The sequence below is a fragment of the Cryptotermes secundus genome, unplaced genomic scaffold, assembly GCF_002891405.2.
Source record: "Cryptotermes secundus unplaced genomic scaffold, Csec_1.0 scaffold98, whole genome shotgun sequence".
In the NCBI taxonomy this organism is placed as follows: domain Eukaryota; kingdom Metazoa; phylum Arthropoda; class Insecta; order Blattodea; family Kalotermitidae; genus Cryptotermes; species Cryptotermes secundus.
The window spans coordinates 28316-43270 of NW_019725841.1; the positions used below are offsets into that span (position 1 = coordinate 28316).

Genomic DNA, 14955 nt, shown 5'->3' on the forward strand with positions numbered 1-14955 from the left:
CTCAGTTTGTGATTGTGTGACAGTTATAGTGAAATGAGATGTCACCAGTGTAGCATCATAGGCATGGGAACTACAGGTGGTAGAGATCCTGTCCTGGTGTCTGAGAAGGAGGGTTATTTTTGCTATGAGAGTGGTAACATAGAAGTCTCATTTGATTTAAAAAATAAACAGATTCATGTAAAGTTTACCTGCAACTAAAATGCATTTTACAGCTAAATGTAATGTCTGATTCGTGACCATCACATATGTTTGTATTGTCAAAATGTGTGTATTCCAGTCATGGTGTTTGGAGCAGTATGTAATATGGTTTACGTATGTAACTATCAGCGTGATTTACAAGTACACTGCACACTATGTTATGTGTGTACTCAAGTCTGATGCAAGTCCATGTGTTTATTCTCACACATTCAGCCAATTATGGCCAGAATATGATTGATCCTTTTGTGTGGAAATGAACAAAATAAGGGGCAGGATTTTTTCTCATAAAGGACAGCTCCTAATTAGCGGTTGGTTGTGAGTAGAGGAGATTATCTGAGTTGAGGAATTCTTAAATTCTTTGTTTCACATGATGCTAATGATGATGAGATCTCCAAAATGTTCTTTATTGTGTCATTTCCCTGTTATAATCAATAAAGAAGATTAAATATAGCTGTGTCCACATTGTAATTTAAAAACCTTTGTGTCACATTGTACGTAACTGGAAGTGAGGCAATGGTCTTTCCTAGTTATGTGTTCCAAGCAAATGGAGATATGAGTATTCTTTACAGCAAAACTTTTAGGAATTTTATGAATTGTTGTAATATTCAGCTCCTATTGTACTTTGTGGAATTTTCGGATGTCAGACTTATGTTAGGAGGTGCTTGACATGAATATTGAACCACTTGGCCTGACTTCCCCCAGAGGTGTCTCCATCTTGTCATGGTGGTGGGGCTTGCGTGACTCTGTGACCTGGAGAACTATACCAGTGGTAGTTTAACTACCAGTAGGGTCACCCATGCCAGGAAGGTCAAAGAGTCCAGACTAAGAGACATACCCTGATCCTTGAGGCTGGGGGTTGGGCATGAGGCTAACAACCTCATCCTGTAAAAAGAATTTTGTTCAGAAACCTAACAACCAGCCTCAGGGTCATCGTACGTGGGTCCATTCCTATGGCAACACGCATTGGTTGTGGAGACTGGTTGTAGAGGAGGCCGTGGGTAGAAGACTTATGTAGCGCCGAGTTGTAGATAGATAGTTTGCCTGACTTCTCTTGTCTTCTTCGTCTGCTCAGGTGAACTCAGACATGGTACATTAAAGGGAATTATAACCTGTTTCTGGCATGTCTGTACCAGTTCATTACTAGTATTCAGCATATTTATCTGAGCAGGTGCTAATTCATCTTAAGTGCTGAACTTTTATGTAATATGGACCACTATTAGGTAAAATTCGGCACTTAAGATTTATCAGCACGTGATCATAACCCATTACGGCCTCGAAACATGTTGTGCGTCAGATATACAACCTTCATGTAAAAAGGTCATCTCTATAGTTTTTATAAATTATGTTGACTGAAATATGAAATAAACATTTTTATGAGCTTATGTTGTGTGTTATTTGAACATTCTTATTTTCACACATGTTTAAACCCTTCTATTCTGTTTACAGTTTGATTGTATTTGAAGTGTAAGAAGTGCATCATATAATAATTATCTTTTGTTTATAACTTTACAGCAGAACATTCATGCCATCAAAGTAGAAAATGATGTTCTGATTGAAGAAAATTCCACTGATATGAAAAGTGACAAGGTTTATGCACCAGCAGCATGTTCCATAAAGGAGGCCGAACTCAAGGTGAGTTTTGTTTTTAGACGATGTTTCTGATTTTCTTCTAGCATTTGGTATTGCCACAGCTCTCAAAAAGTTTCATATGGAAAGCAGGTTGTATGTGTCATTGGTTTGTGGGCAACCCTGTTCCATTTTTGGAGTCTTTCATGATGGCTGAGAGCTGGAATAGCTTAAGAAATAGATGCTAGGCAACAGTGTGGTAAACAAGTTATCCCAGCAATGAATAAACATGCAACAATAGAGGAATTCTTGAAAGTGGTTGTTTCTGTGCAGTCCATGCTGAGGTTATATGATGAGGACACCATCAAAATTAGGATAGTTATAACTTATGCCTGTCCCACCTGGGAGTTTGGCAGACGCTCACCTCTTGAAATTGCTGGTGCTGGTGGAGGTCAGCAGCAATTTAACCGAGTGACCAACCAACTGAGTCAACAGTCGGTATTGACTGTGCTGGTGAAGGTCAGCAGCAATTTCACTGAGCGACCAATTGAGTCAACAGTCAGTATTGACTGTGATGGTGAAGGTTGACAGCAATTTAATCAACTGACCAACCGAGTCAACAGTTAGCTATTAGTTGGACGTTACCGGTCCAGATTCGTGAGTTGCTTGTTAGGTCACTACTACCAAGTGATGACTAGTGAAGGCATAGAAGACTTAATGTTGCTTGTTAGGTCACTACTACCAAGTGATGACTAGTGAAGGCATAGAAGACTTAATGTTGCTTGTTAGGTCACTACTACCAAGTGATGACTAGTGAAGGCATAGAAGACTTAATGTTGCTTGTTAGGTCACTACTACCAAGTGATGACTAGTGAAGGCATAGAAGGCTTAATGTTTACAGTAGTGATTTGTAGAGTGTTTAGTTTAGGGAAAGTGTTATAATTATTTGTAGTTGCGCATTGTAAACATTCAGTAAATTCAGTTACCAGCCCAAATCCCATATCTCTTCGCTAGCATGTGGAAATGTTACAATGTTATGTGTACCATTGTGGAATCAGCTGTTGTATATGCAGCCCCTTGTTTTGCATATGTATCAAACATACCAGATGTAACAGAATTCTCTTTTGTTTATACAGGAGAACGATGTTTCCATCAAAGTAGAAATTGATGATGTGATCGAAGAAAATTTCATTGACTTGGAAACTGATGGGGTTTATACTCCATCAGCATGTTCCATAAACAAGGTTGAACCCAAGGTAAGCTTTGCTTTCAGATGATGTTTTTGGTTTTCCTCCAGCACTTGATATTGCCACAAATATCTTACAAGTTTTCATACAAAAAAAAAGAGTTTGCAGATAGATGGCATTCTTGTATCTTTGGCGACCCTCCCATTTGTGGAGCCTTGCATTGATGTTGTGACATGATGGATGAAAGCCAGCCAGTCCAGATTCATGAGTTGCATTGTTAGATTCCTACTACCAAGGGATGACTAGTGGAGGCATAGAAGGCTTAGTGTTTACAGTAGTGGTTTGCAGAGGGTGTAGTTTTATGGGAAGTGTTATAATTGTTTGTGCTTATGAGTTTTAAGCATTCAGTAAATTCAGTTATCAGCCCAAACCCCATGTCTATTCACAAGCATGTGGCAGTGATATAATGTTAGATGTTCCAGCCATTGTGTATGCTGTCCCTTATTTTACATATGTATCAGACATAACAGACATATCTTGTAACAGAACCTTCTTTTGTTTATAACTTTACAGCAGAACAATGATGCCATCAAAGCAGAAAATGATAACGTGATCGAAGAAAATTCCATTGACTTGAAAACTGATGGGGTTTATGCACCATCGGTGTGTTCCATAAACAAGGTTGAACCCAAGGTGAGCTTTGTTTTCAGATGATATTCTTAATTTTCTTCCAGCACTTGATATTGCCATATTTCTCAAAAGTTTTCATATGAAGATGAATTTTTAGATAGATGGCATTCTTGGTTTGTTGGCAACCCTGTTCTATTTATGGGGCCTTGCATTGATGTTGTGACATGATGGATGAAAGGTGGAATAGTTTAACAAATAAATGTGACAATTGCTAGACAACGGCATGGTAAACATGCAACAATAGAGGATTTCTCTCATCAGAGAGGATGTTACATAAGGACTATGACAGCAAGGGTTCAGTTGAAAAAGGGGGATCTCTGGTTGTGAGTCTCAAGGGGCTTGGCACCAAGACAAACTGATGGGTGGTAAACCATCTGTCATAAAGTAACTGTGGCTCTGACTCTGACTCTGAGTTGACCATCATTCTTGGGTCATGACGGTGAGTTGGAGGTTAGAGTGTGGATTCTTGACTTGTGTTGTTAGATTGCCACAGTGAAGCAATGACTATTGAGGGCATAGAAGACTTTCTGTTTACAGTAGTGATTTGTAGAGTGTGTAGTTTAGGGAAAGCGTTATAATTATTTGTAGTTACGAGTTGTAAACATTCTGTATATTCTGATATGTTGGGATTTTGGACTTTATCCATCGTCCTGGTTNATTACCAGCCCAAACCCCATGTCTGTTTACTAGCATTTGGTAGTGTTGTAATGTTAGACGTTTCACTGTGGAATCAGCTGTTGTGTATTTGTGTATGCTATCCTTTGTTCTGCATATGTATCACATATAACAGATGTATCTTGTGGAAGAACCCTCTTTTGTTTATAACTTTACAGCACTGTGTTGATGCAATGAGAACAGGAAATGCTGTGGATATTAACCTTTAAACGCTGGACTTCGAAATAGTGGTAAGCTTGAGATGGCCGGAGTTCATTTAAATGCCCACTGGTGGTGCGTTTAAATGCCCGTTGCTACTCTGCGCTTAAATGTCCATTCCTATTGGGCGCTTAATCAATTTCAAGCGTTGTGTTTAAAAATGCTGTATTTTGCACAATTTTTATGATAAATGGATAGTATTAACCTTGTTTATATCAGCAAAGAACATGGTGTCACATATTATAATGGAAGATTTGAAATTTTTAATACAAAGTGTTATATTCTATTTTCAATTTTTTGTTTTAATTTTGATGCGTACTGCATAAATGGTTTCCCAGTTCTTCACAGAGTTGTTCTGCATTATAAATTCATTTCTGTTTGTAACACTTGACGAATTTTAGCAGTCCCTGGTGTCATAAAACAGATGGAAGCAATAAAATCATTTGGTCTTCTGCTAGCCCTGCTTACACTCTTCGGATTTTCGAATCTTTTGACTGAAGGACAGAAGAATGAAAGCATGGCTATTCAAGAGAAAGCTAGAGGGGTCCCTTCTTCAGTGCTAAGACCTTCCGTTAGAGCTGCAAAAGTTTATTGCCCCTTCTATTTGAATGAGCAGACAGCCGCATCGTGGCTAAGAAACAGAGTGTGATCTGTTTTCTGTGCGTTCGTAGTGAAATTAAATACTGTAGTATAATTTTAGCCTATATATACATCAAGCAGGTAACAACAAAAAAGGTATGTACATTGAATTTTACAATATATTTTTAACATACCTATCTGCAGAATCTGCAATAAAATTACTGGATCGTGGATAAGTTTTGGCATAACTGATACGTATATTTTTATTTGCTGTTGTTCATTTAGGTATCAATTTAATTCCTCTATTAGGGTTTTACTCAAGTCTGTCTGGTAATTACTACATTTAAAAATAAATAGTTAGGACTGTGCATGTACTTCCACTAGCGGAGTTTAAAGGCCTGACTGGCACAAACAGGACACTTTGGCCACGACGACCTTACTCATGACTGCCATAAACGGGGCACTTCGGCACTTAAAGGTTAAGGTTGAAGAAATTGCATCTGCCGTGCACAGTGACGATATTTATACACCATCAGCTTATTCCATAAAATCGCCCCTTTTTGCTCCTTTCTCTGGCCACCTGGGATGATGAACACCTGTAGCAGCCTGTTTATCTTATCCATTCACTTGTCCGTGTTTGATATGATGAATACTGCTTTTTTTATTAGTTTTCATAGAAGTTTGATTTATTGTTATTGACATAATCTCTCACTCTAAGAGAAGAATAAATATGGAGGGTGTTTCAGAACAGGGTTTGTAGTGAGCATTTGGACGTGTGGGAGAACAGGACGGTACAGTGGGGAAACCTGCGTAATGGGGAGGTTGTTCATATCAACAGTCGAGGGAGATGGTATGGCTGGTTCATGCAGCATGTAAGAAATGAGAAATGCTCACAGATTATTCATCAGAACAGCTGGAGAGAAGAGTCCATTTGTGACATCTTCCTGAACATGAAAATTGTCCCTGTTCTTAATTAATTAAGCACTGTACCATGAAGACATATGGAGGACTGGAGGTATAGCTCCATCATTCTTGACCTTGGCACCACATGGAGGTGAGTGGTCAGCTTCACTCCCTGGCTGCTTTACCCCTGGGGAAAGAGCCATCAGTTCCCATTGGATAGGAGGCTTGATGGGCCGCAGAGCTGGTCTGGGCGCCACGGAGAGGAGAAAGACCTCCTTATGTCAGGAATCAAACAGCCTATAGACCATCGCTATACCAGCTGAGTTATCCCGACTCCTCTTTGAAGATAGGACAGCAGTATTAAAATAGATACAGTGAAACCTCGATTCATCATTTTCGTTGGGGATCCTGAAAAAAGAAAAGTTGGGTACGGAAAAACGGTATATGTGGGGGCCTATATAAAATTAATTAAAAAAAAGGCCACATTTGCCTTTAAATCAGAAAATGTACACGAATTATGTTATTTCTGCTGTCAAGTCCAATTTGCATTACTTCATATTAAAAAAAGTCATTAGCCCCTTTCCTTTTGAAACTGAATAATAACCTTACAATATTAACAGTGTTCGCATGGTTTCTGCTGTTGATGTTGTGAGCGAACATGAACACACTCATTGGCTCAAACTTATGAATTGCTTCCGTAAAACTCGGCCCTGCTTCGGACTCAGTTTCATTGTCATCATTACCACCATCACCTTGCCCCTTCTCCACGCAACTTGCACTTCCTACCACATCACACATTTCTTCCATACACAGCGCACCACACACAGCCAGGGTTGTGAGCTCCTGGTCCACAGACATGTAGGCATCAAAGTGCACACCAGCGGTGCTTGCCCCCAGGCAGGCCTAGTCACTTGGCTGCGTCAGTCCTTTTCTCTGATCGGTTTTTCTCCACCACTTCTGTGATTCCCAGTCATTCTTCTGAAGTCCAAGCTTGTTTTACAGGAAACACCATGTGTGAGAAAATTGTTTTAAAGATAATGACATTAACAATAACATGAAGCACTGTAGAGGATCAGACACATGATGAACTGTGTACTCACCTAGGCGAAAGCATGAATTGATTCACACTAACATACAGGAAAGTTTTCCCAGGTGGACGAGTCTCTTATTGAGACTGAGTCCACTTGGTACTGCTGCTATTACTGGCCTATTATACCAACCCCAGATGACAGATGATGGTGGTTGTGGAGCAGTTGGTGGAATGAAGATTGACAAGGGAAGCCAGAGTACTTGGAGAAAATGTGTTGCAATGCCACTTTGTCCACCACAAATCCCACATGATCTGATCCGGGCTTGAACCCGGGTTGTCGCAGTGGGAAGCCAGTGACTAACTGCCTGAGCTATGGCATGGCCTGGAACAGTCTCTCTTCAGCCCCTCCTCCCCTCTGGCTGATTGTATGGTAGGTAAGATGCACTCAAGGTTACGTAGCACACAGCTAAGGGCCTTAATACATGGATGGCATTTTGCAGTTGAAATGGACTGCATACGCAGTCGACTTGCACTCGTGTCTCAGTGGTTCGGCCGACACCATGGAAAGTTTAGTAAACACCTCGCATGATCATATTTTTCCTGATTGATGGCTGCAGTTCATTTTCAGTTGATCCTCACTGAGACGCAGACTGCTCAGGTGCGGTTGTTCCTGCTACATGGACTGCATGACCTTGACTTCACTGTGTCTGATGTCTTCATCCTAATTAATCAGCTGTAGGAGCTACAAGATGGATGTTGAATGCAGTTTTGTTGATACAGATGCATTTATTAGTGAACTAAAGAAGTGCCCATGCATCTGGAACTACAAGAGTGAGCCATACAGTAATCGAATTGAATGGAACAGTGCATGGGCAGCAGTTTGTTAAAAGTTTTGAGTGAATTTCACTGTAAAGAGCAACAAGGAGAAAAATGAAAAGGTAAGCATTTTCATAGTTTGTATTTGATTTTGTGTACTATATAACATTGGTATGTATTACAGTTCTATCTCTCATTTCTTTCGATGTAATCACATTGCCACTCCAGTTTTCCTTCATCACTCACAGAGTAGTCAGAAAATGTATCTCGGAATAGAATTTAATAATCATCCTGCCTGGTTACTCATATTTCAGTGGCAATATTCATCTTGGAACCCTCCCATGGACAGAGTGTTTTCAAACTTAGAGCCATCTCTTTCTTGCACAAAAGTGTATAGAATGAAGCTTGCTTTCACAATGTCTATGACAAAATCAACTGAAATATTAAGCGGTCTATGAAAGATATGCCATTTATTTGCCAGTATACCAAAAGAACATTCGATATATCTCCTAGTTTGTGACAGCTGATAGTTAAAAATGTCTTTTTACTATAAGATTTTTTTCCTCCATAAGGATGCATCACATTTACAGAGAGACTGAAAGCTTCATGTGGTAAAAAGTTTCCATTGTTTGCAGTTTGTGCAGGTGGTGGAATATGCAGTGTCTCTCACAGAAATCTTTCATATAAAGTACTGTCTTCAAAAATTGTTGAGTCAGAATTCCTTCCATATGAACCTGTGTCCACAAATGTAAATTTATAATTTGTGTCACATGGCTAATAGCACTACTGAAAAATAACTCTTACAAAAGTGAACCACTGTGTCTCAGTTTAATAATTCTGATGTGTTTACTGCTGATAGCACCAGTGCAGGTAGGGAAATTAGCATGCTTCTGAAACCCATTTGCAATATTCGCCCAGTTCTCTTCCGTCAACTCTGCCATACATATATCTTTTAGATTAATTCAAATTTGCATGCAAACATCCTTTACAGTTAGTCTTATTGTAGAAGCTCCAATTCTCTAGCAATACTGAAGCCCCACAAATTAACGTCTGTTAGCAAAATACCTGAAACAAATGTCGAATTTTGATATTATTATGTCAAACATGTGAAACGTGTTAAACATCAATACTTTATTCTTATGCTTTCTGTTACAGCAGTAACATTCCAGAAGAGGCAGAAATCCCCGAGATGGTTTCAACAGATGTTTAAATAAAATAAAAAACAGAAAAGCAAACGGCAGCATCTCACATCAGGCAGTACATCTGTTTTCATCAGGTTTCATTTTTAACACCTTCAGCTAAAGAAAAGGCTGATACCGTTAGGAGTTTGGATAAAGAATTGCTTGAAGTGTTCGAGGAAAGTCAGGAGGCATCAACAATGAATGAAGAGCATGCAAAGCGTAAATGCAAGTTAACTATATCAGCAGAGGATGCTCTAATAGAAAAATTATTGTAACATGTGAACAAAAACTTAACCTACTCGCAAATTGTGAACGATAACACCGAGCAGAATGTTGATATTTTATTTCTTATGTCATTGAATGGTGATTTCAAGAAAATTTCAGATGAATACCAATTCGATGCCAAATCTGAAATAATTGGCATAATAAAAAAATACAAGATTTTGTCTACACATTGCCAGCAATATTACATGCAACCTCAACAAAATTACACAGGCTACAATATTGTGAGGTTTAGCTGAGGCTATCATGAAACACCTCCTAAATCAAGGCATATTGAAAATTTTCAAGGTTTTTCTAACGTTTGTTGTTATATCACCTCCTGCGACCGAAAACAGCACGTCTCCGAGGTCCTCCACATCACCTACTAACAGCACTTCACAGAATACTATTTTTAGTAGCATTTTTGGTAATACATTATGATACTCCATATTGACGACTAGAATTAAAGGTGTAATAGGTCTAAGAAAGTACTTACCTCAGTGTAACAGCAAGTCTTTCTTCTGCAGGTGTACTTCTCATAATTGTAAGAAGGAGTTGGATTTTGTTTCTTAAAATGTGAGCCAGTGTATCGAAGGAAGGAACTGATATTTTAAATTATTGAAAAATTTGCCCTTGTATTGTCTAAGCTGTGTAAATAAATTATAAAAATGTCCATTTTGTGTTCTGTTTTCTAATGTTGGATGTACCCAGAATTTTCAAAATTTCCTTTGCATTCACCGCCTTCTACATAACTGGAGGAGCAACAGTGTTTCTTCTTCGAAATCCATTGCTACCCTGAGAAATAAAGGTACAGTTGTGAGAACTGCAAAATGCTCTCATGAGAACTGGAAAATGCAGTTGACGTGAAGTGTTTATGAACTGCAAGTTAACTGCACATTGCAGTCCACTTTGACTGCAAAATGCCAGCCATGTATTGCTGACCTAACAGTACAGAGCCAAAACTGCAACCTGCTACACCACTTTCCAATAACATCAACTGCTCTTACTACTACTGATGTGTACTAACATTGTGTGGTGTGGTATTGCTCTCTCTTAAAAACCATCAATCCAGGGTTAATGTTCTTCAGGACTAAAAATTGTCACCAATAGATGCGAGAAAACAATAAATTGAAGGATGATTGATGCGAGTTTTATTTTTATAGTTTAAGTAGAATTTGTTCAGGGGCCACAGAAATTGAACGATGGATCTGGGAAAGTGATATGTCCGGAAATGATATTTCGAGGTTTCGCTTGTATGTACAGTTGGAAGGTGTAAACATGCCTTTTGCTTATGGCAGGGACCCATAGTGGGCTCTTGTAGACATGATATCGAACCCTCCAGTACTATAGAAGGCAGAGAAATGCTGCACTTGCTGAATGACTGTTAGCTTTTGATGAAGGATATTGTTCCAAGGGAGGTAGTAGTCTGTTGATCGGTGAGTCAGTCATGGAGCGAGTTTGTCAGGAAATATTTTGTTGTGAAGAAGAAAATTTTTACAAAACAGCTGTTACCAGTTTGATACAGTATAAACAATTTGTAATGAAAGGGTATCCTATTTCATGTTATCTGTCATCGAGAGAGCATAGATATGATTCGTAAGGCTATGCTGTTTTTTACAGATCTCTGCTGTCTTATTGAAAGATGTACCTGGTCCATCCAGTGAGACGTGTAATTGGGCCATCAGTGTAAAAGTTGAAGAGGATGATCCTTTGGCGATACCATTTCCTGCAGTAAAGGCTGAACCTGGGGTGAGTTTGTGTGTCAGACACATTTTACTTATATATGCATAACTGTATTGGCTTTCTGCACTCTGTCTGTCTGTCTGTCGTCACATGAAACAGCTCCTTTCAGATGAATTCTCTGTGTCTTTACCAAAATGTCTGGAAGGATAGTTTATTTTGTTGCATACTGGCTGCATTGTTCCTTATGGCAGTGTTAAGAAATACGAATCAATACAGTGAGAACACTGAAAGATGTTTCATAAAAGTGTTAAAACCACAGAAGCCTTCCACAGTTTGTTTGTGTATCCTTTCCAGTGAACGCTTTTTGTGACACTGCATTGTGCCATGAGATTCATTGTATTTCCAGGATCAGAGTCTGAAGGTTGCTATTTACTGTATATCTCATGCAACTGTGGTGCACACTGTATCCAGACAGGAGATGTGTGTCTCCATTTCCATTTAGGATTTCTAATAGGATAAGGGATGATGATTCTTCAAAGATTTGTAAAGGGGGTTGACATTCGTTATGCTAATATGTTTGATGTTGTCCACTGTCAGCAATACATGCTATTACAAGTCAGTCCAGAACTTTGTCTTCTTGTCTGCTGTGTTAAAAGCATAAAGATTAGAATTTACAGAACTGTAATTTTGCCTTTGGTTTCATATGGTTATGAAACTTGGCCTCTGACATTAAGGGAGGAGCACATATTGAGGGTGTTTGAGAACAGGCTGCTGAGGAGAATATTCATGTCGAAAATGGACAAAGTGATAGGAGGTTTGAGAAAACTGCATAATGAGAAGCTTTGTAACGTGTACTCTTTGTCAAGTGTAATTAGAATGATTGGTTGAAGGAGGATGAGGTGGGCAGGGCATGTAACATGCATGAGGGAGAAGTGGAATGTATATAGGACTTTGGTGGGAAAGGCAGAAGGAAAGATACCACTAGGGAGACCTAGACGTAGGTGGGAGGATAATATTAAAATGTATCATACAGAGATAGGATGGGGCAGTATGGGCTGAATTGATCTGGCCCAGGATAGGGGCTAGTGGAGGGCTCTTGTGTACATGGTAATGAACCTCTGGGTTCCATGAAATGTTGGGAAATTCTTGAGTAGCTGAGTGACTGGTTGTTTCTCAAGAAGGGCTCAACTCCATGGAGTTAATTAGGTAGTTTAGCATTTCTGAATGATGAATGGTTTTATTTATAGTGAGGGAATCTTTATTGTTTTATCTTTCAAGGTTAATGGTAATCGTAGTAATCCAACCTGGGCTATCCTAGTAAACTGTGTGCTTGTGTGCGCTGTGGGAGGCTGTTTGGTCAGTAGAGATTAACTGAGATGTCAGGCAACAGTTGGCCGAATGTTCAAATGTAAATGATTTAGAAGAACGTTTATCTTTGTATGACCATGGATTCAAAGGTTTCTGAACATAGCATTCATTTTTGTACCATAGGCAGTTTCTCCCCACTCAGTGACTCCACAAAAGTAGTGGCACTATTGTTAAGGTAACCTGAGTTGCCAGATTGTGCTCACTTTGCATTTTGTGTATGTTGGTTTCTTTAACACTCAGAATGCTGACATGGTTTTTGCTTTTTCCACAAGGCAGAAAAGATTTCAGAATAAAGACAGGAAGTAAAGTAGATTCTGATATGGGGCACTCATTGGGTCAGTACAAATAACTTTGTGCAATGTTTATTGGGTTTCTGAGGACTGTGGTCTCTGAAACTAACCCTCCCCCACAGTGGGTGCATCCTTAAATCAAGTCTTAACTGCTTATTTGCAGCAGTAGGTCTTTTGGAATTTATGTTGGCTACTGAAGTGAAAGTTTGTGAAAGTTTGTCTTCAAAGGTGATATCAGAGTTGTTTCACTTGCCTTCGTTTGTTGGCTGTTGACACTGAGGTACAACATCGAGAAATCTGTCATGAGACAGCACACTGGGACAGAAGCTGCAACTAGCATATAGGATTGGGTTGTTTTGTTTAGCCTTTGGCAGATACACATGATTAGAAGTATAAATAGGAACATTTTTGTTTCTGATAAGGTCACAGTTGTCTGTTACCTAAATCTACTTCTTGTTTGGCCTTTGGCTGATGCACATGTTTAGAAGTATAAATAGGAACATTTTTGTTTCTGATAGGGTCACAGTTGTCCGTTACCTAAAACTGGAGCCCTCAGTTTAGCTACTTCTTTCTGGCATATAAATTAGTGTGTTCTTTCATTTTTGCAGTCAGTTCAGAATCATTAAAATGCAAAAAGAAATTCAGTTGTTGGAATGCCTCGTGAAAGCTAACACCATGGGGTCCTCAGCAAAGATCAGTATCAGGGACCCGATCCACACCTGTCTCCTCTTTATCATTATTGGCCATACCGACTACCTTTTGTGGCCATGGATTGGAAGTAAATGTGCAAGATATCTCATTTTCAGGAATTTCATTGCACGGTCTTGAATCTAAGTCTTTAACAGTGGCTGTACAATAATTTTGAACTACTGTTTATGCACGTTTGTAAACAGTTGATACAAGAATTTGGTTTTGTAAACAGCTGATGCTTGCCTGTGTTTTCCTCATTTGCAGGACCATAGTTACTGTAATCAGAATGTGTGTTTACAAATATATTGCTGTTACTATCATCATTTCAATTTAAAACGTCTTTGCTGTCATTCTGAAGTGTTAATAAGATCTAATTGTTTATGATGATGATACATTAATACAAGTATTATGTTTCTAGACATTATCCACTGTCCTGTTTTTATTTGAAACACGTTTCAGAGACTGGATTCTGTCACTGTCTTCATGTAAAACCTACTGGGTTGGGCCCGATTGATAGAGCTAGTCCCCATGTCAGGAGACAGAATACGGTCGCCTCTGAAATGTGATTCAGGTAAAAGAAGGGTGATGGATACTATCCGGAAACATGATATTTGATTTCTCCGTTTTCTGCACTATTTTGCACCATGATGACAAAGCAAACACAAATTGTAACACAAAGCAACCATGCTACAAACACTCAACATCTCAAGAAGTAGCACATGTTCAACTATCGGCATGTTGTGATCTATCAGGTGCTGGCCTCTGATGGTTAATAGATGAACTAGAAGATGTACAAGAACCACATTTGATCGACAGAAGCAGTAATGTTATGTCCAAATGGCACTAACATAGTGAACGTTTAAGTGCCCTAATATTATGGGAGCTGCACTTTTATCCTGAATGCCTGTGCAGGAGTATTACAGCAGCCATGCTGCTAGTATTAAGGATACAATTTCTTCTACCACATTGAAGAACTTTGTTTGATATATTGACACACAATCTTCTGTCAGTTGTTCAGTCATGTTAAATTTAACAGTATATAAACTGCAAACTGGCGGCCACAGGAATAAGGAGGGTAATGGATGGCTTAGCAGAGGGGAAAGAGATTCATCCAGGAGCAGGGGTGCGAGTGGAGTCTCCATGGATATTCTAGGTTTACACTAGATTGGATTATTGGAAGTTGGTGAGACAAACTGGCTGTTGTACCATGATTGACTGCAATCTGTTTTATAGCTCTGTGGCAGTCCCATGCTTCAAATGGAGTTCTGTGTAATGAATTTCAAATGAGTTGCAATGTAACAGTCACATAGATAGGTTGTGTGAGGCAGTTTCAACATTGCCATGGCACCTATCACATGTGGGACTGGAAGTGTGCAGGAAGTAGTCCCGTAAAATGTTGCACTTAGTTGCTGCTGACCTTTAACAGTTCTCTAGCTCCTTCACAGAGTGTTGCCAAGGGAAGCCCTTTGCATGCCTTTGTGTGAATTTGGATTTGTGATGTTTATGGTGGTGTCTGTTCATCCAGTCCCTGATGGCCCCACTTTGAAGCTCTTGACAATATCACATGATGGTTCAGGTCCAAATGGATGTCCAAATCCTGCTCTTGCCAGTTGATTGGCAATTTCATTCCCTTCAATTCC

At 39.3% G+C, this 14955-nt stretch overlaps 1 protein-coding gene across 7 annotated transcripts in view; it reads left to right on the top strand.

Annotated features, from left to right (window-relative positions):
• The window catches only part of LOC111863614 (zinc finger protein OZF), a 31303-nt gene that overhangs the window by 6558 nt on the left and 9790 nt on the right, over positions 1-14955 (top strand). For 5 of the 7 annotated variants that reach the window (XM_023850098.1, XM_023850100.1, XM_023850094.1 and 2 more), the window contains 4 exons: positions 1711-1830; positions 2901-3020; positions 3525-3644; positions 10905-11033. In XM_023850098.1, the coding sequence (XP_023705866.1) occupies positions 1711-1830; positions 2901-3020; positions 3525-3644; positions 10905-11033 (489 nt within the window). The remainder of the gene's footprint in view (positions 1-1710; positions 1831-2900; positions 3021-3524; positions 3645-10904; positions 11034-14955) is intronic. The other 2 variants (XM_023850097.1, XM_023850099.1) reach the window with 2 other exon arrangements.